This window comes from Rhea pennata, chromosome 1, assembly GCF_028389875.1.
Source record: "Rhea pennata isolate bPtePen1 chromosome 1, bPtePen1.pri, whole genome shotgun sequence".
In the NCBI taxonomy this organism is placed as follows: domain Eukaryota; kingdom Metazoa; phylum Chordata; class Aves; order Rheiformes; family Rheidae; genus Rhea; species Rhea pennata.
Window position 1 is genome coordinate 204,876,258 of NC_084663.1, and position 26,946 is coordinate 204,903,203.

Here is a 26,946-nt window from a genome sequence, read left to right on the forward strand (position 1 = left end):
GGTGCTTTGTTCTCTGCCTCTACTGGTGCTCCAGTCTGATAAGGATGCGATCTTTCAATACAGATGTTCCTTCTCAAAAAAACATCAGATGTTGAACACAGATTCAAAAATGCATTTCCTTCCTTCAGCATGTTTTTTTCAGAGTTCACCTCCTTTGTTATGATGGTTGATTGGTCCCACAGGCTTTTTCCCACTCCTCATGTGCTGAAACAGCAGGTGCAGGATACGTGCTATTTGGAGAGTTTATTTGGGATCCCACCTGAACATGCGCAGTTGTGCTCGCCTAACAAAATGCCCCTCCAGCTTCCAAAGATGAGGCCGGCCACGCAGTCCCCGTGCTAGGGGCCATGCAGGCAAGTGATGCTGAACCCCCAGGGCTCATGCTTTCTGTGGCAGGCTGTCGTCTGTGCAAGCAGCACGACGCTTCCTGAGGCTTGAGGACCTTTGGACACTTTGTTCCTGTTTCACAACCACTGTCTGATAATATACCAGAAAAATAAACTGAGCAAGAAGATCCATGCAAATATCCAGATATTTATCATCAGTGTGGTCAAAATATATTTATGATTCTGCTTTAAAAAGTCATATGCATTAGCTACTCTGGGAGGAAACTACCAAATAATTTGCTTTATTAATACTGCATATTTAAGTGAAAGACTTTAATTTTGTATGCATACATTAAGCAAATGTTCTGTGAACACAGTGGTTTTGTACAGAATAGGAGACTTCAATGCTAGTGTTTCCATGAAACAGAAAGTTAAAAGAGATTAGAGTATCTGTCCTTGTCTGCTTGAAGAGCAGATTTATAAAGCAATTGTGGAAGTGCTTATTGCTGTGATGTAACTCCCACTTGGGCTCAGTGCTGCAGTTCCGCCTCCTGCGCTCTGTGTCTGCGGTGTGTGCGTGCTTTTACAGGACTGAGGGAAACAAAGAATCGGGAAATGACTGAGAAGCACCCAAGAAACTTTTAGGTATTAGCCATGGGGACATTCATCCAGAGCACCATTAAGCTACATTAAGAGTGATGGGCAGTGCAGTTACCTACATTCGAGCATATTCCAAAATATGTAACTGGAAAAAAAAATAAAAAGCACCAACTTGAATTTACATTGGAAATCCAACTTGAATAAACAGTTTCACAGGCTGAAGAATGTGTTTGTTCTGAGGTTCCTCTGCAAGAGCTATTGGTGATACAAGCAGCTGATTGGCAAGAATAAACATTATCTAGTTAAAATGAGCTATAGACATTCAAGTATCACTAGGTACAGCCTGATTCTGTCAGTCTTCCTCACAGAGGGCAGTGGTCAGCCTCATAGTGGTTTCATTAAATTCTGTGACTGAAGCACTACTTGGTGTAAAGAAGAGTTACAAAATCAGGAGCACAATGAGCAGCAATTACAAAGTCAAATAACTTCTTGTGGATTGCTCAAGGCTAGATTTTTAAAGGGATTAACAAAAGAAATTAGGAACTACCACCCACTGAACTTGGGTGCTAAGCTATATTGTTAGGTATCTAAATACCTTTACAAAGCTGTCCCCAGTGCAGTTTCCTTTAATACGGCAAAAGGAAGACTCTCTTAAGTATCAATAGGCTCCTGGAGCTCTTAGCCTGGTGTAAGTCTGGTTTGCCTTTGGAAAATCATGGGGAATTGCAGATTTACATCTGCACTTTCAGAAACCACCACACTTAAAGCAGTCACTTGTAATATTAACTAGTATGAACCAGTGGCCATCTCAGAGCACATGGATACAGTTCTACCCTCTCCTTCCTCCCCTGAAAATCCTTTGCACTTGGTGTGTTTGCCAAGAGGTGTGGTGCTTCCCTGCATAATTGGATCTTGGACAAAGCTCAAGTGAACTTCAGAGGAGCAGAAACAGAGAGGAGTGGTGTATGGCTCATGGAGTTTAACCCTACGGCTCACGTTCACTCTTGTGAGCACTGGCTACAGGACAGGACCATCAATATAAGTCTCACTTCAGTTTTATTAGCAGCATACAATGAAATCCAGTGCAGCTCTGCAAACGACGCTGGAAGTGGGAATTTACAGAGAATCCGTTAGAAGTGGGCTTTTGTCAGGCAGAGCGCTGTAATAGATCTTGCTCTCTTGGCGTGTCAGGAGGCAGAAAAAGATCAATACTGTTGTCAGCAGAACAAGTCCAATGAATAAAAGGGCTGTGAATATCAAACTTGCTTCTCTGGGGTTCAAAGTTTTGCCAAAAAAATTGACTCCTTCTCTGTCATAACCTGTCAAACAAGAAGTAGTTTATGAGAAATCTGTGCATCAATCTGATGAGTTTTATAGGCTACTTTTAAAAATCCATACCCTCTGCAGTGGTTCTGTTTTTTGTAGTAATAGTATCATATATGGCAGTTGTGAGCCCACCTTCTAAAGGAACTTTATGCACTGTGCAGGGAAAGAAAAAGCTTAATTAAGTTGGAAGTCTTAGTAAATAGATTTTTGCATTCTGGAAATAAAGCATGATATAATTCCTTCTACCTCGGTAATCTGAATACAAATTCTGATTAGATTTTTAACACAGAACAGTTTTCAACAGATTTCTCTGGGTAGTTCTATGGACAAAGTTCCCCTTCTCCATGGAGATCTCTGTTACTTGAATTCTGCATTTGCTTGTCCATTTGACGTTTCACAGCCAGAACAAATATGAGGTAGATAATAGATTCACCTTCTCCAAGGAAGGAGTATTTTGGTGACATTTGGCATTATACTCGCTGCACTGCTGTACAGGAGCAGAGTTAGGAGGGTGCCTGCTGGGTGCTGCTTTAGCCGTTGCGGAGGAGCATAGCAAGCACTGACTGTGCTGTGCAGCCGGGGACCCAGCAGTGAGCTGCTGGACCCCAAAACTCTCTCGGGAAGTTATGCGATGTGGGGAGGCCCACAATGCACTTTCGGCTTTACGTGCAAGTGTGCAAGGGACCAGCACCTTTTGAGGTAATCTCACCCATGACAGCAAGTGTTTCCCACTTTCCTTGGTCAGAGGATCACCTGTTTCTCAAACCAAAAGGAAGGCTGAACAACCATTTTCTGTAACATGTTGTATCTCAGTTGGTCCCTGCCTGCGCAGGAAGGAGCTTGAATATCCCTGTGGGCAGGCAGAAAGGAACCAGCAGCATGTCCATCTACAGGCACCACTGCTTACTGCATGTGATGGAGGTCTATGGCTGCTAAAAAATGTCTTCTGCATCACCTGCAGGTGGTCTATAGCCTGCCACTGTCTTAAAAGGGGCTCTTGTGAAGCACTGACTGTTGTTAGAGGTGTTTTCCCTGTCCCTAGCTGATGTTAATTGGTTGTGGCATGCAATATTTCACAGGTTCTTCCCAGCACCATCCAGGGGTGCAGGACTGACGTCAGCCATTGCCCTTTCCTGCCTGCCTTTCATCTAAATTGCTATGGTACCACCACAAAGCCCTAAGGCAAAATTTCTGCTACTGCACCTGATTTGTTGATGGTATAGGTTGTTTCCATGCCAGCATGGATGTGATCAGCTACGTGACAGTGCAGAAGCCATGTTCCAGGGTTTTCTGCTATGAGTTCAATTGTCTGGAAAGTCCCAGGGAAAAGGTCATACACATCTCCTCTGTGGTCCTTATCTGTCTGTGGCAAGGCAAAATAAGCACTGTAAGAGTCTCGCCTTACTCTGCTCACACACCCCCACCATGCACTGAGATATTCCAGTTAGACTCTCAGCTCCTTGAGGCAGAAGAAAAGCTTCTTGTTAAACGTTTGTACTGTACCTTATACAGGGGGACCAAGGCTCATGGGCACTCCTTATTTAGTCAATTAATTAATTAACATCAGGATACTGCTCCTAGGGACTTAAGGTTTTAGGACAAGGTCTTAGGTGCAAGTATTTCATTGAAAGTCAGATTCTTCAAATAGTCCTGCCAGTACTTGTCACTACTTTAAACTATAGTGTAAGCAGGCAATATGCTCTCCAACATCCATCATCTTCACTTATATGTATGGGCAAATGTGTACTTTAGTCCACCTAATTGTGTCTCTAATTATGCCATTTATTTATATTTCATAACCAGCTGATAGTGGTAGAAGCTTTACAAAATTCTCAATCATTTAGTACTTTCTTCACATGCAAAATTTCTACCAATCTCAGCATCAGCCCAAGACTATGTGCACAAGGTGCACTAACAAACCAGAACCTGGAAGACTTTGCAGAAATTTCCCATCACATTATAAAAATTTTGCTTTGATTTATTTCACTAACCTTGAAGATGAAGGTCTGTGCATGGAAATGAACTGTGTGTATATCGACTTCATTACCCATTCCTATCAAATACCAATTTGTTGTATCACCTTCATTCATTGTTAGACCCAGGAGACTATTATAGATCTTCCCGTTGATTGCTAGAATGACAAAATAGGATGGGTTAGTAACTGGCCACTGTATGGGCAATGATAGCCTGGCATTTGGCACTGTTGTTGCTTCCTCAGTGGAGGACAGGTGCCCAGGCAGGGAAGGGCTCCCAGTGGTGGCTGCTATCCTAGCAGGGGGATAGTCCAGTTTTTGTTTCAGTTTCCAAATAGCATATCATCAAAGTGTGCATTCATTCACATTGCAAAATACAGAATAATTCTTTAACCTGTTAAGATTGAACTCTTGGGCAGAGAGGATTTATACTGAGATCTCACATGGTAGAAGGAGAGATGGAGCTGTTGCCTAAAATGGGCAGAATGTGTAGAAACAAAAGTTTTGTTTTGCTTGGGCTGCCCCCATTCTGTCTGCTCTGCCTGGCTCCCGGGCTGATTGCTACTCTGGCTTCAGTTTCCAAATGTCATCAATACACTCCTACAAAGCGAGCCAGCCAGGAATGAGGCTCTGAAATGATGGGAGAAGTCTGGCAGTGCAGCCTCCCCCCATGTGCATAAAATTAAACTAACTTACTAGAAAAATATCTTGCCTCGTGAAACCTTCTTGTTTCTAGTTTTGCGGTTTATGAAGATATCACATGGTTGGATGATTGCAGCCAAGCCCAGCGTCTTCCTAAAAGGGCTGTTAAAAATAAACCCCTATCCTCTTGGCTGCTGCCAATGAGTCCTACATACCATGCATGCTGTTGCCTTCTATGAAGTTCTTAGTGTAATTAAAATCATCAGGCTTCTTATGAAGGTATGTTTCAATATTTTCTTTCAAATACCAGGATTCATTTTCATCAAAAACCATAAATAGAAGTGTAAATTCACGATCAATGTCTTTCCTTAGACCTTTCTCATCTAGAATTCCTTTTCTGCAAACTACAAGAGGCCCAATCAGACCACTGTATGTGTCCTGGAATAAAAGAGATATTTACATTACAGATTTGTTGGTTCATCCAGTTTGGAAATAAATACAGATTAACTACACATAAAATAAAGATGAAATTCCATTTTCCTATCAGACAAAAAAATCACTAATCTATCTGATTTGAGAAATCTTTCTCTATATTTTAGATTTCAATGTCCCAAAGTAATATTTTTCCCCTGCCCAAACTCCCTTTAAATATTCTTTAAGAAAGCAATCACATTGATTCAGTATGTCCCAGGGTTTTCAACAGATTACATTATTCAAACATGGGTAAATATTATCATAGAATCATATAATCAGTAAGATTGGAAGGGACCTCTGGAGATCATCTAGTCCAACCTCCCTGCTCAGCAGGGGCACCTAGAGCATGGCAGACAGGGTTGCATCCAGGCGGGCCTTGAAGATCTCCAGAGAAGGAGACTCCACAACCTCTCTGGGCAACCTGGTCCAGGGCTCCGTCACTCTCACAGGGAAGAAATTCCCCCTCACGGTCAGGCGGAACTTCCTGTGCTTCAGTTTCATCATTATCAAAGAATACAAATCATCTAGCTCAGTAAATCCTTCTTCTAGTCTGTGGTCCTTACATAAATGAGAAGCAGGACCATTTCAGAAACATTTTGTAAGATAGGATGCTTTGTCCAGAACCGATGTAATGACCATTTCCAGATTACCTTTACAAAATTCACTGTTGAATAATAAACCCAAGTGATACAATTTGGATCTGTTTTACCCGGGCCTGATCTTTCTGGGACGTTCCACCTGTAGGTATTTATTTCATCTGAAACAGAGAGAGAACAATTTCACCAAGAGCAGCTGAGTTTTAGGAGCTTTGAATAGTATATAACTGGATCCAATATCCTCCTGATTAAAAACTGATCTGCATCGCACAATCTGTGTAAGAATACAGGGATGTAATGTGGACATCATTTTGCCTTCCAGGGGGTCAGTGAGGTCCCAGTGGTGTAAATGAAAGCAGCTATGACCCTAAAAAAGAGCTCTGCAAATGATGCTGAAAACAGTGGCATCCCAAAGGGAAGTTTGGAGATTAAACTTTTCATCTTTCTCCTTGGGCAAAACTTACAGTAGATAAATGGTCTTTGATGCCAGTGCTTAACTCTATCAGGAGCCAAACTCCAGAAAACATTCCCTGGGCTATTTCATTTAAAGGAGCACCAGGACATGGAAATTGCCTCCAGGATTTTGCAGAATGTGCTGCTCTGTGACTTGCAGCAATGCATTAGCTCTCGATCAGGAGAGGAGAGCTGAGTACACGCTAACCTGGATGTCCCTTTGCTCACTGGTTGGAAGCTACAGGAAGTGTCCTTCTCTCCTCTGTTCCCTCCCCAAAACTATCCCCTCAGCCATGTCCTCCCTGCAGGTGAGCTGAGATTTCCAGTAAGAAAAGGCACCAATGCCACTGCCTGGAAATAGCTGATTTATGAGAAGTTTGAGGTTAGCATCCCCAGTTTTGTGCTAGCCTTTGATTTTACAGAACAAAAGAATCATTTGGGCAAATTATCTGTTCTGTCTTTCTCTACTTTGATTTTTTGCTAGTGTCAGAGGGGAAGGTAGGAAACCAAGATGTGGTCAACACCTTGTCCTTCTAAGTACTGGACAAATGCTGAACCAGATAGCCTCTAGCCCAAACATCTTCCAGAATCACATAACCTGAGAATAACTAGGGACACACTACAAACCAGGGGAAAACAAGGAAATCATGGAACGGTTGGCCTCAGGACAGCAGCTACCCAGCAGCTGTCAACAGCTGTGAGCATCATGACAGAGGAGAGTTTTCAAGCTTAAATATTTGTAAAATGTAGCTTTGTGCCACTGACACATTAGACCATCCTAATGTATCATGCAATAGTGTGTTTTCTTGTATGGCAATAATGATGACTCTCAAATACCATATTGCACAGGATGAGCCTCACGTAAATGTAGCACTACCATTTAATCTTACAGGACAAGTCCCTTCTGTGCATTATAGCAGGGGTTTATTTACTTCAGCAGAGATTAGCAAGGCTTTTAAGATGGCATCTTCTGTACCATTTATTTTTCGTGTGCCAGAAAGGTGTTTGGCAACCCTCCAGTTCATGCTGTTTGTGGGTGCTGCTACAGGGACATTTGTTTGCAGGATAGTACAGCCTATCCAGATGTGGCTATTTCAGGAGATATTGCTCAGAATAGTTCAGCAGTGTTTTTGTCAGTAGTATCTAATATGCAGGGGACAAATGAGGTAAGATGGCTTTTTCTTCAAAAGGCTTAAGATTTTCAAGGGTTAGGTTTAGGGTTAGGTTAGAGTTCGGGTTAGGGCTTCTCTCTGCCAAGAGAATCAATCTTGCTAAGGTCACAGACCTGTCGTGGAGGTATAAATGAAGCGTAACCCCTGGAAGAACTGATAAACAAGGAAATTGGATTTTAAATGATATCTTCTCCCTCTTTTCTTCTAGTTAAATGGAGGAATGGACAGAGGCAGGACAAAGCTTTGGCAGCCAAGAGCTGCTTTGACATAGGCTCCTAGGGGTCTGCTCCCTGCATCTGTCATCTCTTGAACATGTCATGCACAGTCCTTTAGGAAGCTGGCAGTGCTCTAGGAATTACAAGTCTAGTAAAGCATATATATAACTGATAACTTGCTCAGCACTTAGTAGGAATAGATAGACTGTGAGGAGCTAAGGGTGTATAGTCCAGCTTGAGTTAGAAAACTTAGCTAGCAAGGAGCCAAATGAAGGGATTTCCAGATGATGGTGGTGGGAACTGAAATGCCCAAGGATTATTCTTGTTCTGAGGTACTTGGTGTATTTTCTAAGTGTTATTTCTGAACTCCTAAGTAACAGTCAGTACTTAGATCTTGCTGAAGAGGCCTTTCCTTTGGCTTACTGTCAAGTCCAGCCTGCATGGACTCTTTTCTTCATCTAATTCATCCTAAGCCTGCTCTCATGTGGCCATGAGAGACATTACAGTAGTATTCCTAATATTACACCACAGCTGTCAACAAAGGAGCATCAACAACATCATGGAGCAAATAACTAAACAAAGGAACCATGTAAAGCAGCTCCAATTTTTTATATATTTACCACAGGTATGCATTTGTCAAACTCCAGCAAGACAGACATAAGCTCATGTTTGGCCATGAATTTTTGTGGGATTGTCCTGTATCAGTGTAGCTATACAAAATAAAAGAAATTGCACCTTACAAAGAGGCTTAGTACATTGGAATATCTTTTCATCCAGTTTCAGACTGAAGCTCACAGACAGTGTTAAAAAAAAAACCCGTAGATGATAGAAAGCAAAGGTAGGTACATTCTGGGTTGATTATAAGTCCTATTTTTGAGTTTGACTTTCTATTATAATGTAAAACCCAATATAACAATTGAAGAAAATATGTAACCACTAAAAACATGGTTCTCCAATGACAATATGAAAAATTTCAACACTGTAAGAACTGTTTCCTTCCATTTTCCTGACTAAAAACTGAGGCATATTTGACACAGTTTTTCAAAGACTTTTAACTTACACGGCAAACAGTTCAGTTTTGCATTTTATGCATCTGCTCTGAATGCAGGTGCCGATTCTGTGTAGATTAACAGAGAGGCGAGTCAATATTGCTGACTGCAACTTTACCGCTGAGTAGCTAAATTTTGTAAATACTACTAGAATACCAGTCCTGAGTAAAACACAGTACTATCTTAGGCTTTCCTTGAAGGGATTATGGGCCTGCTTCTGCTTTTTTGGAGGTTATTCAGTGATACTATGTTACTGCTTCTATCGCTGTTAGGAGCAAAGGTTCATTCTTTGCCCTAACGTGCTCATGTAATCAAGAACCTACATGCATGAGAACACAAAGACTCACGTTTAAGTAAACTTTGAAAGTATGCTTGGAAGAATGTATACCTATGAGGAAGTCTGAAACATGGAATATTATACATGTGTATTTTTTACTAGGTTTTTGTAACCTAGTAATTAGTGTTCAAATTAAAAAAAAAAAAAAAAAAAGAAACAGCCTTACCCGGTAGAGTAATTGGCGTCTCAGATTGTTCTTCACAACCCACTTCTTCTATGCCGTGTGCCGTTATTGAATAAGGCCGGCTAGCTTTATTCTTAAATACAATCAGTACAGAGTCACCGACCTCTGCATGCAGTAATGGGCCTAAATTAAAACAATAGTCTCTAGTCATTAATGCTGCTATTTGAGCAAATTGAGCAAAATTGAAGAATCCACTCAGAAATATATTTTCTACTATTATTTACAAGCTATAAAATTAGCTAACCTTGAATTCAGGAGCTGTCTGCTGTGAAATGTCATTGCTGTTTACAGTGAAAGTACAGAGAAATTTTTGTAATATACAAGCCGATTCTGTGAATAAGATTTCCAAGGACCTGTTCAATAATAGATTTATGACAGTTCAAAAAATCATTAAATTTTAACAAACTTTCAATAGCTTGGCCTTGGAAAGAAGCAGAGGTCCTTCTCCAAATCCTTTAACTGTTCTTTCAGCCACACCATCAAAATATGTCAGTTATCTCAGTTGATAAAACACTCCATATGCATAACCAGTCTTTCTTCTTTTTGGGTGATAAGATTTGTTCACTCTGAAGACAAGTCTTTGGGCAGCTTGTTTTCAGGGAGAATTCTTGTGGATAGTTTTTGTCTCTCAAATTTAATTTTTTAATTGGTAACTGCTTTTGTTCTCTTTTTTGAGAAAATTAAGCTATTTCTTTTCAGTTTTGCACTACAAAAAACAGGAAATGTCCCTGCTCCTTACAAAAATCAGCACTATTAGAAGTATTTCTAAATGTTAGTGTGTGCTGTGAGGCACATACTAGATGTTAGCCATTCTAGGAACAGTTGTTCCCCACTTCTCATCCCAAAAAACACATGAGCTGATAGTTATTTTATGACAGGCACAATCTCAGATTTTGCAAATTTTGACTTGCAAAATCTCAGTACAAACTGAGCACTTTAGTATGTACTCAATCTACCTACAAGCATCTCCCCCAGATCACATGCTCTGATGTCAAGGTGAATCCTGGAATTTCTGTTTTCACTTCCTTCCTTCCACTCCTTAAGATTCTCTTTCTTCGTTTGGGAATGGATCATTAATTTGGAAATTGTCTTTATGCTCAATAGTTATAGAAATTGGGGGTAAAATCACAGATAAGCAGAAAGAGGCGTCAGTGTTACCTCTTTTCCTTTCCACATTAACAAAGCTGGGGAAAGCTTCGTTTTTGGAAAGCGATCCTCTCACTGATTAGGCTCAACAGTCTGTGAGCCGTGAGAGCTACTTGCCCAGGATTTCCAAATGTTCCTCCTCCTCGGTCCTCACTTTGCGCTGTGTGAAGTCGCCGTTTGTGTACTCCCTGTAAACCACCTTCTTGTATTTTGAACCAATTAGATCATCTGCTTGGCTCATGAAAACATGCCCATAGCTGCAAAATAAAAAGCCAGAAATTTAAGGCACAAATCTTTATGTGTCTGAAGGCTAGTAACTGTTGCGTTATTCAGAATAGATGCAAAAGAAAATATACAGCTCCAGTGCAGTGATGTGTCTCAAGAGATTTTATGCAGCAAATACCAGCGACAACCGTTGCTGAACACAGCCACAGGAAGATGATAACTGAAGTCAAATCTTGCAATACAAAATGCAATGCTGCCATTTGAGATGAGGACTGCTTTCCTACACCCAGCTGGGGCCAGCAGTGCTCAGAGCAGTGTTGATGGTGGCCTGCACAGGGCTGGACACTTTCGTGGTACAAATATCACACCAGCTGCACTCCATGGTGAAAAATATCTTTTCCTTTCTGAACCTGGCTGAGGACACTTTTCATACCTTCCAGATTTGCCCAGTAACACTGCATTTTTAGTTGTTGCTCCTGCTTGATCAGAGAAGGCTGGCTTGCCAGCAGAGGACACTCCCAACCAGCTAAAGAGGAGAGTGCTCACACCGCTCTCAGAGCAGAGTTATCGCAGGGCAACTTCACCTCTGAGGCCCCCCTGCCAGAGTAGGTTTGAGGTTGCCTCACAACACATACAAAAAAGGGCCCCAACAATACTAATTTTTATGTATGTATAAAAGCAGCCTTTTGACAATGTTGGAGTTAAAATTTTCTCCAAATGCAATTCCTGACCACCATTAAAAGAGACTCCACCTGTGACTCTTTGAGTATGTTTTCTACTGACTCCATTGTCATTCCACTTACTTTTTTAGCAGGTGCAGTTCCCCAGCCATATTTCTAAGTTTTGTCTTTCAAACATGTTGCCCCCTTGTTCCTTTTTGTTTTCACCAGAGGCAAATGGCGGACTCAAGAGTTAACTATTTTTTAATTACATTTTTTCTGATGGAAATTATTTGCTTCAACAACCAGTGCTTTCTTAAAGGTACTAAGCTGGCTGGCTTTATGGGAGGATTCTTCCAAGTTCCCCGTGAAGCTATGAATTTGTCCCACACCCACAAGTCTTTTTTGCCTTCAGTACCTTTCTTCATTGCTGCTTATGTTGTAAATCTTCAGTGCTGAGCTCTTATTTGATGTATAGTCCCATTCCACCTCCTCTGCAGCAATGTAGTACAGCCTTATCGCACCATACTGCTGCTGGGCTTGAGTGGTATTGCGGCAGCTGCTAACTTCATAGAGGTGTTTCATCCCACCAACAAAGTGATCAAAAGTCCTGCAGACCACTTTGAATGTGCCTAGAAAAGAAAGCTCTTGAGATTTAGGTAATTCTAACAACTCAAAAGCTGGACAGCAAACTCGGTCCTGTGCCTTGTACATCTCTGATATGTCCTCAGACTAACCTAAACCATGATGTAGCACACAAAGCCAAGTGACTGGATATTTATGTCATCTGGAGCCCTACTAGTTCCTTACTAACTTTGAAAAATACCCATGGGAGTCTTAGGGACTGAAGGGAAAACTAGTCAATAAAATGTATATGTTGATTACCTGCTTTAGTCACTATATTTTCCACGGCCCCAAAACTTAAGATGATGGGAATTCAGACTAATATTCATGTGCGGAAGGGCAAACACACACATAAGACTTCTTAGGGTTCCAGCCTATAAAACCTAGGTTATAGGAGGACACAGGAGGATCTGGGTCATAGTATGGGCTAAGAGCAAGGGGCAAATCTAGCTGGAGGCTGCTGAAAGCCTCAGTTAGGTGATGATGGACATTTTCTCAACAGGTTTGAAGTGGTTTGAGTTCACCTGGGGTCACTGATGACACTGACCTGGGCTCTGGACACCTATCCGGTGTCTGCTCTTAGCTGGTCAGCAGTCCAGCTGTGGAGCTTTAAACGCACTGGTAAAGTCAGGAGCAAAAGCAGAGCTCTCAGTACCCAGTAGTCCTAACCTTGCCTTGCAAACACTGATAAAGGCACAACCGAAAAGCCTGCGTGTGTCAGAGATATCATTTCCTTGTCCTTGAGCACAGAGTTGCTGCGCTGGCCTTGGGGTGCACAAGAGTCTCTCCCGGCTGGGCCTGTGCAGTTGCTCAACATAATACAGTTAATTGAAGCCTCTTAGAAAATTCACACTTCAGATACAGATCAACCATGCACAATCCCTTACACAAGAATGCCTCTAATGAATGGGAAGATGCCGCCTATAGCCATTTGGCTGGGTGCCCCTATGTGGGGTAAAAATGACTGAGTTAAAGCTGCTCTCTGACTCTTGCTTTCCCTCCAAGAGATGCCAAACTGCTGCAGGCCTGGTGTTTTGCTTCTGGATGGACAAGGCTGCAGTGACAGTGGGAGCATCTCTTGGCATGTCATGGGCTGTATTTTAACAATTGTATTCTCCTTCCCACAGACTTGAGCAGAAGCTGCCCACAGCGTGGCCCTGTGTAGCTCTGCCTGCCAACACTCTCATGAAGCAGGAAGGAGTTTTCCTTGTTGTTTAACATATGAGGAAGCTGACAATTTCAGTGAGTTACACGTCTGACTTCATAAGTCAATGGTAAAACCAAAATCAGAAGCATAAATCCCTCCAGACTGAGTCTTAGTCCATCCCTTGTGCTTCTAAGGGAAAAGTTACGAAAAGATAAAATAGCATTTAGTTAACTCACAGTTATTGGTTACTGTAAAGATCTGAAAATTCATTCATTTACCCTTATTGCCAGTAGAAGGTTAGCCCGCAAAAATAAATTCCTAGAATTTATTATTTCATGTGCTTCCTGCACTGCTCTTACATGACAGATGGTGGAACTGCAGAAGATATGTGCAAGGAAAGAATCTGCTGTCAGATTCTGTTCATGTCAGATAGACACCAGAACGAGATGTCTAACCCTAGGCTTGGCACATGCACACAGGTCCAACAGTTACTTCTATTGGGAACCCGGGCCAAAGGTGGCCCTCAGGATAGTCTTGCAAAACTCTGATGAGAGTTTTACAGAGATGTAAAGAAAAGTGACATTTGCACTCTTTAGCTTAAAGCTTATCTGAAACTTCTCCAACCAAGAAATCATCCCCTGTTAGTCTTGAAAAGTGTATCACTGGATTTTACATGAGAATTAAAAGTATTTTTTATGTACACACTCTTGAGGAATCTCCTGTGGACTAGGTATTATTGAAGTTCTAAAATATCTTAACTGACGCTGACTATCTGCATAGCAGTGAATCCTTTGCTAAAAAAATCTGTTTTGAGAGTTATGGAAATTTTGTGAGCATCCCTGTCATTATCTGTCTGCTGGTCTGCCTGTCCCAAGCTCATCAAAAACTGGTAATCATATATATTTGACTTACAGCACATGCCTGAAAAGTAACCCAGCCTGAATTCTCAATCAAGCCAAGTTTCCCACAGTCCCAACACTTCAAGGCTCTCTTGTGCTCCCAGAACAGAGTAGAGCATCTCATTGAAAGCATTATTTAGGCTGTCTAATTTCTGTAAATGCCACAACACTAAGATAAGCTCAGGGACGTACCCACACGGTCTGGCTGCATCAGTGCTGTTCCCGATAAATGAGGAAACAAGGCCAGGCTGTCCCGTGTCATCCCTCTCAAATTGATGATGTTTCCTTGAAAATGAACTCCATGCATGTCGTAGTGACTGCCCAGCCCAATGAGATGCCAGGAAACCTGGTCATCCTTGCACATGGTCAAGCCTGGCAGATTGCCGAACAAGTAGCCATTGACAGCTGAAGGAGAAGGAAATAGTCTGGTTAGTTGAAGACAGATGGTAATTCAGCAAATATCCCCCTAGCATGTCTACAACAAGAGATCTGTGACTGAACAAGTCACAGCACTAATTAAAGGGGCATTTTGTAAGCAAAGTAGAACTGACTGACACCAGATTAATGCCTCGGTGCTAATCCTGTATTTTCTGAGCATCTACATTTCTTTTTAGACACTAAAATGGAACCTTTACACCAATGTAGCTTTTCAAAGTGCTTCACAGACACCAGTTACACCTATAAATTAGGTAGCTGCTTTCATCATAGAAAAGATATAATCTGATCATGAAGGCCATGGAATGGAGTCTGAATTATAATTTCATCTCTGATGTAGCCTTCTTGCGTGATTTTGACATTTGATTTCCACTTTGGTTTCTATATGACTCTCTTTCCTTCACAAAGGCATTGTGAGGCAGAACTCACTGATTCTTAGTGGCCACTGGATAAAAGATGCTACAGCAGAATGAAACTTTAGTATGAGATACCACCTCATAACAAAACAATAAAATAAGACGGTCCAGAAAGCCCAGTGGCGAATTTATAGGAAAAGCATTAAAACAAGCAGAATCACTCCAGGGTGCCCAGTGGTGGGAGGTGCTGTACATACAGCGTGTTTCATGCACTTTGCTTCATAGTTACCTGTTGACTACCAACATATATTCTCAGTGCTGTCAGGAAACTAAGGCACAGAGAAGTTATGTGATTTGCTCAAGTCTGTCATGTCAGAAGCTGCAATGAGGAGGTCTGCACAGAAGTGATACTGCAAACCACTATTAGCCATTTCTCTGGTCTTTGCCCTTCCTGTCACTGCTCAAGAGAGATTTGGTAGAACACAGTGGGTGAACATTATCTGATTCACTGTGAAGTCCTGCAGCTAAATTTAAATTACCAGTGAATATCAGCCTTTTCTGCAGTTGGTGTCTGACTATGGCCTTCCTATAGACCCAAGTGTAATATCTCAAAGTTAGACTCTGTCCCCTTTCTCCAGACATACGTGGTATATGTGGTAGGTGGATACATTGATTCCTAATTGGACTAAGGATTCAACAGGAATTCAAAAGGCATCAGAAGCTGGCTGTAATTGTAACTGCTGGCTTTTCCCTTCCTCCTCGAGTGCAATATAGTCAGCTATGAATGATGATAAAATCTGCCAGATTGTCTTTCTAATGCAGCTGCAAGAAAGGTCTTATTAACAGATATTTGACTTTTCATACCATGCATTTTGTTGGATTCCTTGAAATCTTCATCGTCTTTGTCTACTTTTGAAGGGTCTCCAGTAAATGCTTCAATATTTTTGTTCAGATACCAGCTGTCGTTCTCATCAAAGATTGAAAAGAGCAGGTAAAATTCTCTATCTATTCCTTTCTGTAGCCAAGGAGGAAACCAAGGCATTAGGCAATAAAACCAAAGTGAATGCAGAAGCACCCAAGTAAAAATAATTTTTAACTCAGCTTTCTTTCCCTCAAACACTGCGATAAAAAGACAAAAACTGTTGCAATGGTTGTCAGTCTTATTCTTGGTATGTCCTTATAGAGAAAGAGATTGGCACTCTTCCATCAGCCAGGAGGATAAATCTTGGACAATCAAGATTTCGTCTCCAAACTGAGGACTCTGTGTTCTACTCTGGTTCTTACAGGTGTTTGCATAGGTGCTTATATATGTGTTTTATAATATGTTTCACAAAGTTCTTAGGGGTGTTTGCATTTCAACCTCCACTACATAATTTAAGTTACAAAATGATACACAGTTCTCCAGAACTATCTCAAAGCCACAGATCTGGAATTCCAACAACATTCAGCTACAGATTTGGATCAACAGTTTTCAGACCCTTTGCCAACCTTGGGTCCAGATCTGAACAACCCAGTGCACAGGCAAAATCAGAATCAGATGGGAAATTCAAAACTTATGAGACTTACCTGACAGGCTTAGATAATTGTCTTGTAAAAAATAAGGGAAGAAGGAAAAAGATGGGAAACCCAGGGATACGGAAGGAGGAATGCTATCTCTGTCAGGTATCAGTTTCACCTTCTCCACCTTCCCCAGGTCATCTTGCAGTGTGAGAAATGACATTTCTCATGAATTTAAGAGTTTAAACTCTTCAAAATGAAGTGGGAACGTTTTGGGTACCTGTGTCCCGTCAGGGTTCAATGTGTTCTTCCGACACACTAACAAAGGCCCCACAAGGCCGGAGTTGGTGTCCTTGACGGCATCAGTTGCTGAGTAGTACAGATAGGTCAGGCACGGTGGGTCACTTTCTGTTGGGCCTCCATTTTCAGGCACTCTCCATTTGTACGTGAATGTCTCACCTGGTTTAACATGGGCTCCCGGCTTTGGATATCCTGCAAACAGGAAATTGAGTATTGCAAAGGTTGCACAAAGGTTACATCTACCAGAATATAGACACTAGCTGGAAGTCAGACACAGCTGCTGGTTCCTGCCAGCAGGCTCCCCCGTCCAGACAAACCACCATCCCATAGTCTGGGGACTTCTGCCGCCAGGACAGCTGGACTGTATGCAACATACTGAGCCCATTCCCAGCAAAATGAGTTTAACTGCTTCGGGCAGGCTGATGCTACCCAACCATACATGCAGAACTCCTCCTTGCTCATAAATGGCTTCAACAAATCATTTGCCTCAGCAAGTGCAGCTGGAGCTGTGACTGTTTAGAAATTCAACCCAAAACTGACCCTGATAATTATGTCTTTTTAATTTTGCAGCAATGAACACAAAACTCTGTCATATTCTCCAAAGGGCAGTTGCTCTTACTTCTTTTAGAAGCTTCTTTTAACGGATTTAGGTGTTTGTTTGCTGCCATGCACAACGTGGATATAGCACCACTCATGAAATTTAGCCACTGTAAAAGAGTGTTGATATCCATTGAGGGAAGACTGACAAAACGGACTTGAAAGGGAAATTGGGAAAAGCAGTCAGCTCTGCACCCATTGTAGAAAAAAGCACTAAACAACGTTTTTGATCTTTGATATGAGGGAGATCAAACCAGAAATTTTATTTAAAGCTGAGGCACCCATTGACTGGCTTCTCTCAGCAGTCAGATGTGTCTTTCAATAGAAGACTGCACTGACCTAATTTTGTATTTACTGCTTTAGTTATTATCAAGATCATGGAATGCTTCAGGGACAATCCTCTTGAAGACTTAGATGTGAGTGAAAATGTCAATATTTCTTTTAAACACATACTAGGGGCCATAAACCATAAAGCAAAACAGAGGAGTGCTCCAGCAACACTATTCAATGCTACAGAATTCATCCTGCAACAGCACTCAGTAAACAGAAGAACATTGGTTCAAAGAGAAAAAAATATCTGAGACTGGACAAACACCAAATGCAACACAGAAGAATATTTTCTGAGAGCACAACTGAAAAAAAGTGTCTAGTGAGCCTTAGGTATGTTTAGCTAAAGCGTAGCATACGATAAGTTTGCACCTAGATAATGCACAGCCTTTGAAAAATAATGTTCCTTCAGCGTCAACTGCAACCTCTCTGCATCTGTACACTCTGGGAGACAGATATGGTAGAAATCTAAGACACAGGGGCTACAGCAAGAGACGAAGGGAAAGACAATTCCTCTTATTAGGAAGAGATAAATGTGGAGTCAGTTTCCTCCCCCCCAAAACCCAGAGATGTGCAGCTCACACTGCTGCTGAACTGCAGGGTTTGTTTTGATTTTGCTCCACATCAAAGGGTGCAATGCCAACAGACACTGTTACTGGGGGGTGTTAACTGACAGCACAACATGAGTGTGAGCAGAGGGAAACCATATTTCCCTACCTGCCACTGGTGGTATTAGGGACTGTGCAGTTGATTTCTAGGCTGAACTTAAGCTATCTTGTTTCAAGACATACCGAGGCTTGCTGCCAAATGTGCTGTGATCCAAGGTCAGTGACTCGAGATGTAACAGAACTTGATGATCCTTTTGCGTTGATTTTATGAACTTTTGTTGATTTGATTAGATGATTTTATGAGTTTTTATGTTGACCTAATTCTGTTGGCACAGTTCTCAAAGCGGGATTATGTCCTGGGAGTTTGTTCTGATATGTTTTAGTGGAAACAAAGCAGACTACAAGAAATCTTCAGTGCTGCAAATGCAGTGAAAGAATCTTTTGGAGACCACAATGTTCTCTCTGTAGAGAGTATGGATGGGATTCAGCTCACCTAACCTTACTGCTCTAAAGCTTAGGTTCCTAACCCAGGTCTAGGCTCCTTCTATATTCAGCAGAGAGACACCTCCAGAGGGCAGCTCATTATCTCCTAAGATAAGGTGTTCACAGTAAATGGAACCTGTCAGCCTCTGAAGGGATCGTTTCTTGCCACTGACTACACAGTAAGACATGACACCTAATGTTTAAGGGTTAAACTTAGATGACAGAGTTGACATATAAGCTAGATACAAACTAACCAAGTCATCCCTTCTATGCCTTAAAATCCATGAAAAGGTCAAAAGTTGCAGGGCAACAGAAGAATTTTAGAACAATGATATTGTGGGTAAAAAAATACAATAATAGAGTTAAAACTTACCATCTAAGTATGTAACGCCTTCTGACAGCTTGCTGTAGCTTACACCATGGGCCATAATGCTATAGTTCCTCTTAGCTTTGTTGGCAAAAGTAACTAGCACTGTATCTCCCACTTCAGCTTTTATAACAGGACCTTGAAAAAAGAGAGTAAAGGAAAGTATCAGAAGAGCTGCCAGCTAACATGTTTTCATCTAAAGAAGAGAGGCTGATTTCATCTAAAGAAGAGAGAGCATGCACAGAGTTCCCCTCTGGATCCAAATGGACTTCTACATTTAAACCCAATGGAGTGACATGATAGGAAAGTATTTACTATACCAAGTATTCCCAGGTGCTTCATATCCTCTGACTGGATCTTCCTTTTTCTGAACTTTGCATCAGTATATTCCACATAATGAACTTTCCAGTATTGCCCTCCTATTCTGTCAGTGCCTTGTGCAAAATATATTGCAGATTCACTGTGGAGTTAACAAATCAGAATGGTTAAATAATTGAAGATTCAGGCAGAACTCTTCATTTGGGACAAAGCTATTATAGCCATGAAAGAAATGATCACCAGATTACTAGTTTCTGCATAGTTTTCTAGGAGGCCAAGGGGGATATTACTGATCTGTATTTCAGTTAGAAATTAGTTAATATGTGCATTCATTGTGCATTAGATTTCCTTACATTTAATCCCAACTTACTTAGGGCAAGACCTATGTCATTACATGTGCACTATAGATCTCTAATCCTCTATATTTTTTCTAGGAGACATCATGATACAATTCATCATCATCAGTAATAACAGGAGGGGAAAATCTACCATTATAGCACTTCTGAGATACACAGATGAAAAGTGTGAAAGCTGCCTAGGCTTAGTGGTATTCATTCTGTTGAACTTTGTGTACCTCATCAGGATTCACTTTCTCCATGTAGTTAGTGGAGTGAGATAAGTGCTTCCAGAAGACAAATCAGAGCATCTCATGAATCTAATTTATCAACAAGGTGGTTTAAATCCATTCTTCCCTGTTCCTTTCAATTAAAATTAATAATAGTGCAGTACCTTGCCCTGATGATTCACTTGGAAAGTCTCACCCAGACACGTGAAATTAAAACAAAACACGAAAGGACAAGAAGGCTTACCTGCCAGTGGCATTTAAACCCTGCCCAGTGAATTTATCATAACCGTCAGGTCCATAATTCCAGAGTACTTCTTCAGCAGCAATATAATATAGTCTTTTGTGACTGAGTGGTGAAGGCCGAGAAAGGTTTTTCTGGCAGAGTTGAACATCATATAGTGCCTCCATACCACCTGAGAGGAGAAAGAGTCTGGAGACAGTTCTTGTGCCAGCTGCAGAGTCAACAATCTCGCAGATAAAAATGCACATTCAAAAGTTTCTAGACAGGAGCTATATGGATTGGAAAAAATGACTGGGATCATTTAGATAAATTTCTACTTTTATAGACTCCCTCTGCCTTCTCTGGGTCAGACTCTATCATCTTCTCTTGCAAGGCGGTACATCACACCACAAGTGAATCCTACTGACATCAGTGACACTCTTTAGCAGGCTTATTTACTCCTGAGGATGGTAGAACCATTTCCAGGGTCAGAGTGCCTCCTGTGATGTGCTGAATGGCCCACCTCTCCTTGACTTCCATAGGAATAGAGAAGCTGGTTAGTATCACACTGAAGGTGCTCACTGCTTGCTAGAATCTGGTCTGTTACGCCTAATTTAAATCCCACTGAAACTGATGATCAAGTTCTTAAAAGCAAACATTTTTCCAATAGGTGATTGATTCTGATATTACAATTACACACACCAAACACCTGGATTATGGTAGGTGCTTTGTATTTCCCACGTCATGTAGATATCACAATACCATTTTCAAATTCCTTCATGTAATTGTTTCTTACCAACCTTCAGGAAAACAGTGGCAATTTTTGTTAGATTTCTGTAAAGGAAAAAGCTATAAAGTGCTTAGCTGACATGATTTTTCTCTGAGTGTCTATTTCTTCAACAGAAAGTGAAGATGCAGGCTCTTCTCATCACGCATTAAAATCTCCAGTTTATATATAAAGTGCTGTGTCAACATTGGTTTTAGCAAGCCTTTCTCAAATGAATTGCCTATTTTTACAATTAAGTCATTTGCATTAACTGAAGACTGGCCCAACATATATAATTTTCATTGATGGCTAAATTCATACTCATGATCTTTATCTGGTTAAATAGTTGGTTCCTAGGTGATCAGGTAGTCAGAAAAAAGATTCAAGTCCTGCTCCCACCGGAAGCAGCTCTCTCTGTTTTCTTTTCCTAGCATAATGCAAGCTGAGCTTTGTATCTGAAATGATGAGGGAGCTCTGTAACACTGTACCTCGTAAATGTTCATTAACCTGACAAGTTATCAGCCATCTTCCTGCATTCCCAGGAGTCATCTCCACTGTGGTGAACGTTGCTGGAAACAGACCGACGACGTCTGCCCTCTGGCCTCTGTTAGTGAATGTGTGGCCGTAGAAATATGCGGCGTGGATATCTATCTCGCTTCCCATTCCAAACAAGTGCCAGGACACAGGTTCATCAGCACACATCTCCAAGACAGGGAGATTGCCATAAATATATCCATTAATAGCTAAAAATAAAAGTATGAGACTTCATGAGAGATGAAAGACAAGTGCCTCTGACCCTGTTTCTCAGGATGATTCCGGATCCTAAAGCTGTCTGAATGTCCACTCTGTGTCCAAAGATGAGTAACTTGCTCACAGGCAACATTTTTGAAATGTCAGGTTACAGGTCTGGATAATCTAATGGTCCAAATTCTCTTGCTGAGTCTGTGAAAAACTTTCTAAGTGATATTGAGATATGCAAAAGCCAAGTCATCACCAAAGGGCCTGATTATGAACTTCATTCATTCTGCAGCTATTTAGCATCTCTGGAATCTCTCCCCTCTTATTCCAAGTTATAAATATGTCATTATACACATGGCTCAAGCAATTTAGATTTGAAAATTCTGATATCAGTCAAGTCAGTCTAGTTAGCTCTCTCTTCATCAGCTTCCAAATCTGACAATGTATCAGAACACCGAGAGAACAAGAGTCATATTCTGAAAAATATTTTGGCTCCTAGACTTTATGCAGCCTATCAGCATGGCAATTTAACATCCTGACCCATTTCATGATGAGACACAGGGAAAGGAGAGATAACACAAGGGACAGAAAGTCCTACTGAAATGAAAAAGCCAGGTCACTACTATATATTATTGCTATATACTCAAGAGTCCTGCTCACCATGCATTCGGTTGCTGGTCTGGAACCTTTCATCCTCCTTGTCCACTGTGGTTGGTTCTAAACAGAAGGTGTTTATATTCTCATCAAGATACCAACTGAAGTTTTCATCTACAATACTAAACATCAGGGCAAAAGTGTTAGCAGCACCAGTCCTTTCTATTGAAGTGTCATCTGCAGTTCCTAAATTACAAACAAAAAGGAAAATGCTAGGAAAAATCTTGGGAAGAGTTGAATTTAAAAGTGACAATAACTATGGGGCACTTGAGGAAATACAGTACTCAGCCCACGATCTATAAGGCAGGATGCATCTCAGCTAATTTCACTCCTCTAAGACATCTTTACCCCTCTCTACAGCCTTTGAACAGATAGGTGATTCTAGAAATTGGTATTTCATGATTGTTCTTACTTGACATAGGAACAAGTAGCTGCCAAAAGATTCTGTCTCATTTTCCCCATCCTTAGCCACTGTCCCCAGCCCTGACCTTTAGTCAGTACTAGCATCGTCGTGCCTACACAGTGAGCCAGGTCATGGACCTTATCCATCTGGAAACCAGTGACTTTTTTTTGGTTAGGGGTTAGGGAGAGGCAAGTGGTAGCCTGCATTTCTTTTGCACTGAAGTCGCGGTAGAACCGTGCCTGCCAAATGGCCATCTGTACGCGGCCACTCTCCATGGACTAATGAGGAAGCTTAGGCAATCCGCTTGGGAAGGATACTTAAATTTTAAAAGGCTAAACACAGGATGAATCTCACCTACTCAGGCTAAGTTCAGTGTCATTATTTGAATAATCATTTGGAAAATAATGTGAGAATATAGGAGTGGCTGTACTGGGTAGTCTATTATTAACCTCTGACTGATTTCTATTTCATCTAATTGCCCTACCTCTGAACCTTGCACTGTTGCATTCCCCTAGCCTGTAACAAAGAGTCCCAAAGCCTAACCATGAGCCATGTCATTCACTACCTTCCAGACAGAGAAGGAGTGAAACAGTAACGTCATGCAGAATTCTACCTTGACAAATTCAAGACTGAACATGCAGGTAATCTGTCCTTCCAGGCTAGGATTGGTTTTAATTTGCTGTACCCTAGCTTTGCTTATTGTCCCATAGTTAGCAGCTCAGTTTCACATATTCAGGTGGTTCTGCAGATTTCAGAGGCTCCCTGGGAGAAATAAGTCTGAGAGATTTTGATTATATGAGTTAAGTTGGAGACCAGGCTTGTCCTTTCCACACTGCAGTCTTTCTTTTCTTCTGAACATATGAAGACTGACCCAGGTACATGTTCTGTATATAAAATCACGGCTGGGTTTGTACTGAAGGAGGTACTGGAAAGATGTGGTGGAAAAATTACATGTATCCCAAGTGGAGAAGGGACAATGATCAGCTGACAGAGGGGAGAGGGCTGGTATATGGTTCTTGACCACTTCAGCATAAAATTAGCAGACGATAATGCACATGGGACAGGCTGTCACTTCACCTGTTCAGAGCACATTCCTGTATGAATATGTTATTGGCAAATATAAATATATAGTTCATCTGGGAATAAAATGACAAGGAATGCTGGGCTTTCAAATACATGAATACCAATAGCAAAGTAACCTGCCCAGACTTAATTTCATTTTCTGGGCAATGAGTCTTTTGACCGTCCTGAAACGATCCCAGTTCTGGAGCATTTATTTTTGGTCTTAGTCATGACCAGCTAGCCACAGAACATGCTACAGTCCCTCCACCAGGTGAGGCAAATCTCTCGTGAAGCCAAAGGGGAGCAGGAAGGGAATTGTCCCAGAGCTACAATACCTACCCTGGGATGCTCCTGGAATTGGCCAGCTATTCCTTCCCCTTTTTATGGGCTATGTAGGGATAGATTCTAGATCATCAGGTTTATACCTGTAAGCAAAAATGACTGTTAAGGTGCCAAGCCTGGCAGAGGGGCTTGCTTTGTCAATGTTTCTAGCTCAGTACCTTTTTTACAAACCAGCAGTGGCCCAATTAAACCAGATGCAATATCTCTTGGTGTATCAATGTGAGAATGGTAAATCCAAGTCAAGCAGTTGGGGTCTGACAAAGTTGGGGAATAATCTTTCCTTACTGGCCATGTGTACGTGTAGTTTCCACCAGGAACAACAAAATCATCTTCTTTGCTTTTACCACCGGTTCCATCTGGGTAAAGCGCTCCTAATGCATTAAAAAAAGGAAGCTTTTATCCCCCTGTATCAGAAAAATTGTTTTCCTTAGATAAATGTGTAAATTCTGTATTATTATATCAGCTTTCAAAAATAATAGCAGCAGTCATAATCACTGAGAAATTGTGAAAAAATCAGAATATATGAGGAAATTAATAGCACTGAGAATTAAAACTATCACATATCAGTAGACAATGGCTTTGAAAACATATTTAACAGGCTCTAATTTTTCCTTGGCTCTTTACTTTCATCAGGCAATCATCCACACATTTTGCCATCTAATATTTTGTATCTTCTCACAGAAAATTGATAAGAGTAATGAAGGTAGACAAATCCATACACTCCATCAACTGAAATACACATGAATAGTTCTTGCCTTCTGAAAATTAAAACATGCAAGTTACGCCCCTGTAAAGAGCAAGTCATTTGCTTACAAGAACTCTATGCACGCAGATAGGGTAGAGGTAGGAAGAAGGTACAGCAAGTTCAGCAGAACAATTCAGGAAAAAAAAAAAAAAAAAAACATCTAACCTGTTTTGCTGCCTGATCTATTCCAGGCATCTCAGGTTTCTGGCAAAAAGTTTTAAGAGATGAGATGTTCCTGGTTTTAGTCATCAGCTGCTATTACTGATGAGCTTTACAGTGATCCAAAGTCAATGGCCAGAATAATATAAATTGTTTTATACACTTTTATACTTTTTATACTTTTACCCATGATATTCACTACTCAAAGGGAAAAGGAGAAAAAAAAAGGAAAGAAAAAAGGCAAAACAGCTTTTACCTTCTGAGTCCTTGTCATAGAATACCCCATGCGGATGCACGGAGTATGGTCGGGAAGCAAAGTTCTTTAAGTGGATGATAAAGACATCCTCTTCTTCAGCTTTCAAGACTGGCCCCAGAAAACCCAGCCAGGCTGCTTTGGGGATCTCCTGGGAGTAAGTGTCATCAGTGAATTGTCTAAAAATAGCCTTTTTGTACACACGTCCTATCCGATTGGCTCCTCTTGTTGCATATACACTTGCAAACCTAGTGTTGGGAAGCGAAAATAATATAAAGACAAAAACTCCTTTTGGAGATATTGAAAGATTGATGCTTGCAGTTCATATAAGTAGTTCCCTGGAATATATCATATAGGTTATGGAACAAATGCTAAGGAATCAACCTGGACAACGCTAATTGGATTCAAGTTCATTTTTGCTCTCTAACAGCTGCCCTACTTGAAGGTCTGGTCTTTGGTACAGTTAATAAAAATCTTCATCTGAGGACCTGTTACTCAGGCCTTTCTGTAGGATTTTAGTACCTTCTCCCTCTTTTGCAAGACTGAAACCTCACATCCAAACACATGACTGTTCAGATGGGAAAGAAAAATAAATTGATTCAAGGATTTTCTGAAAACCGGCAATAGCAACTATAATCAGCTAGATATCCTAAAAATTAAGCACAAAATAATTTTACAGGAAATGTCAGAGCCTATGTTGTATAGCAACTCAAGAAATGGCGAACCCACCATATCACAGAAACACAGAATCTCATAGTGATTGAGGATGGAAGAGACCTCTGCAGATCATCTAGTCCAACTACCCTGCTCAAGCTGGGTCACCTAGAGCACATTGCACATGATGGTATGCAGGTGAGTTCTGAATATCTCCAGAGAAGAAGACTCTACAACCTCTCTGGGCAACCTGGTCCAGTGCTCTGTCACTCTCGCAGGAAAGAAGTTCTTCCTCATTTTCAGGTGGAACTTGCTGTGTTTCAGTTTGTGCCTGTTGCCTCTTGTCCTGTTGCATGGGACAACTGAAAAGAATCTGGCCCCATCCTCTTGACACCCTCCCTTCAGATACTTATACACGTTGATAAGATCCCCTCTCAGTCTTCTCTTCCTCAGGCTGAACAGGCCCAGCTCTCACAGCCGTTCCTCGTAGGACAGATGCTCTAGTCCCTTCATAGGGACTTCGTAGGGACTATCATCTTCGTAGCCCTACGCTGGACTCTCTCTGGTAGCTCCATGTCTCTCTTGTACTGGGGAGCCCAGAACTGGACACAATACTCGAGATGAGGCCTCACCAGGGCTGAGTAGAGGGGCAGGATCACCTCCCTCCACCTGCTGGCAACACTCTTCCTAGTGCACAGGATACTATTAGCCTTCTTGGCCACAAGGGCACCTTGCTGGCTCATGGTTAGTGATTGACATGTTATAGTTATCAAATACTCTCTTTGTTAGAATCCCGAATTTTATTCGTAACTTAAAACTGTCTAGCTCCAGACTCCAGCCACTGGTTCCCGTCATGCTCTTTCTCTCTTAGATTAAAGAGGCCATATACTATCAAAAACTTCTTTTCCATGCAGGCACTTGCATATTCTGATTAAATGTCCTCCTACCCTTGTTTTGGACAAACCAACAGATTGAGATTCTTTATGCCATAATTTTTTCCTGACGCTCTTTTCTGAAAGCTTTCCAATTTTTCAATAACTCTTTTGAAGT

The 26,946-nt window shown here is 41.3% G+C and overlaps 1 protein-coding gene across 1 annotated transcript in view; it reads right to left on the reverse strand.

Annotated features, from left to right (window-relative positions):
* Positions 1-2,042: 2,042 nt before the first annotated feature.
* The window catches only part of HEPHL1 (hephaestin like 1), a 33,578-nt gene continuing 8,674 nt past the window's right edge, over positions 2,043-26,946 (reverse strand). The window contains exons 2-20 of the mRNA XM_062584585.1: positions 25,246-25,490; positions 24,244-24,456; positions 22,285-22,464; positions 21,375-21,629; positions 20,145-20,313; positions 19,338-19,477; positions 19,024-19,155; positions 16,616-16,827; positions 15,703-15,853; positions 14,240-14,452; positions 11,796-12,009; positions 10,611-10,750; positions 9,330-9,470; positions 5,992-6,098; positions 5,083-5,305; positions 4,244-4,383; positions 3,456-3,615; positions 2,325-2,405; positions 2,043-2,245 (exon numbers count right to left, since the gene is read on the reverse strand). Of these exons, the coding sequence (XP_062440569.1) occupies positions 2,043-2,245; positions 2,325-2,405; positions 3,456-3,615; positions 4,244-4,383; positions 5,083-5,305; positions 5,992-6,098; positions 9,330-9,470; positions 10,611-10,750; positions 11,796-12,009; positions 14,240-14,452; positions 15,703-15,853; positions 16,616-16,827; positions 19,024-19,155; positions 19,338-19,477; positions 20,145-20,313; positions 21,375-21,629; positions 22,285-22,464; positions 24,244-24,456; positions 25,246-25,490 (3,319 nt within the window). The remainder of the gene's footprint in view (positions 2,246-2,324; positions 2,406-3,455; positions 3,616-4,243; positions 4,384-5,082; positions 5,306-5,991; positions 6,099-9,329; positions 9,471-10,610; positions 10,751-11,795; positions 12,010-14,239; positions 14,453-15,702; positions 15,854-16,615; positions 16,828-19,023; positions 19,156-19,337; positions 19,478-20,144; positions 20,314-21,374; positions 21,630-22,284; positions 22,465-24,243; positions 24,457-25,245; positions 25,491-26,946) is intronic.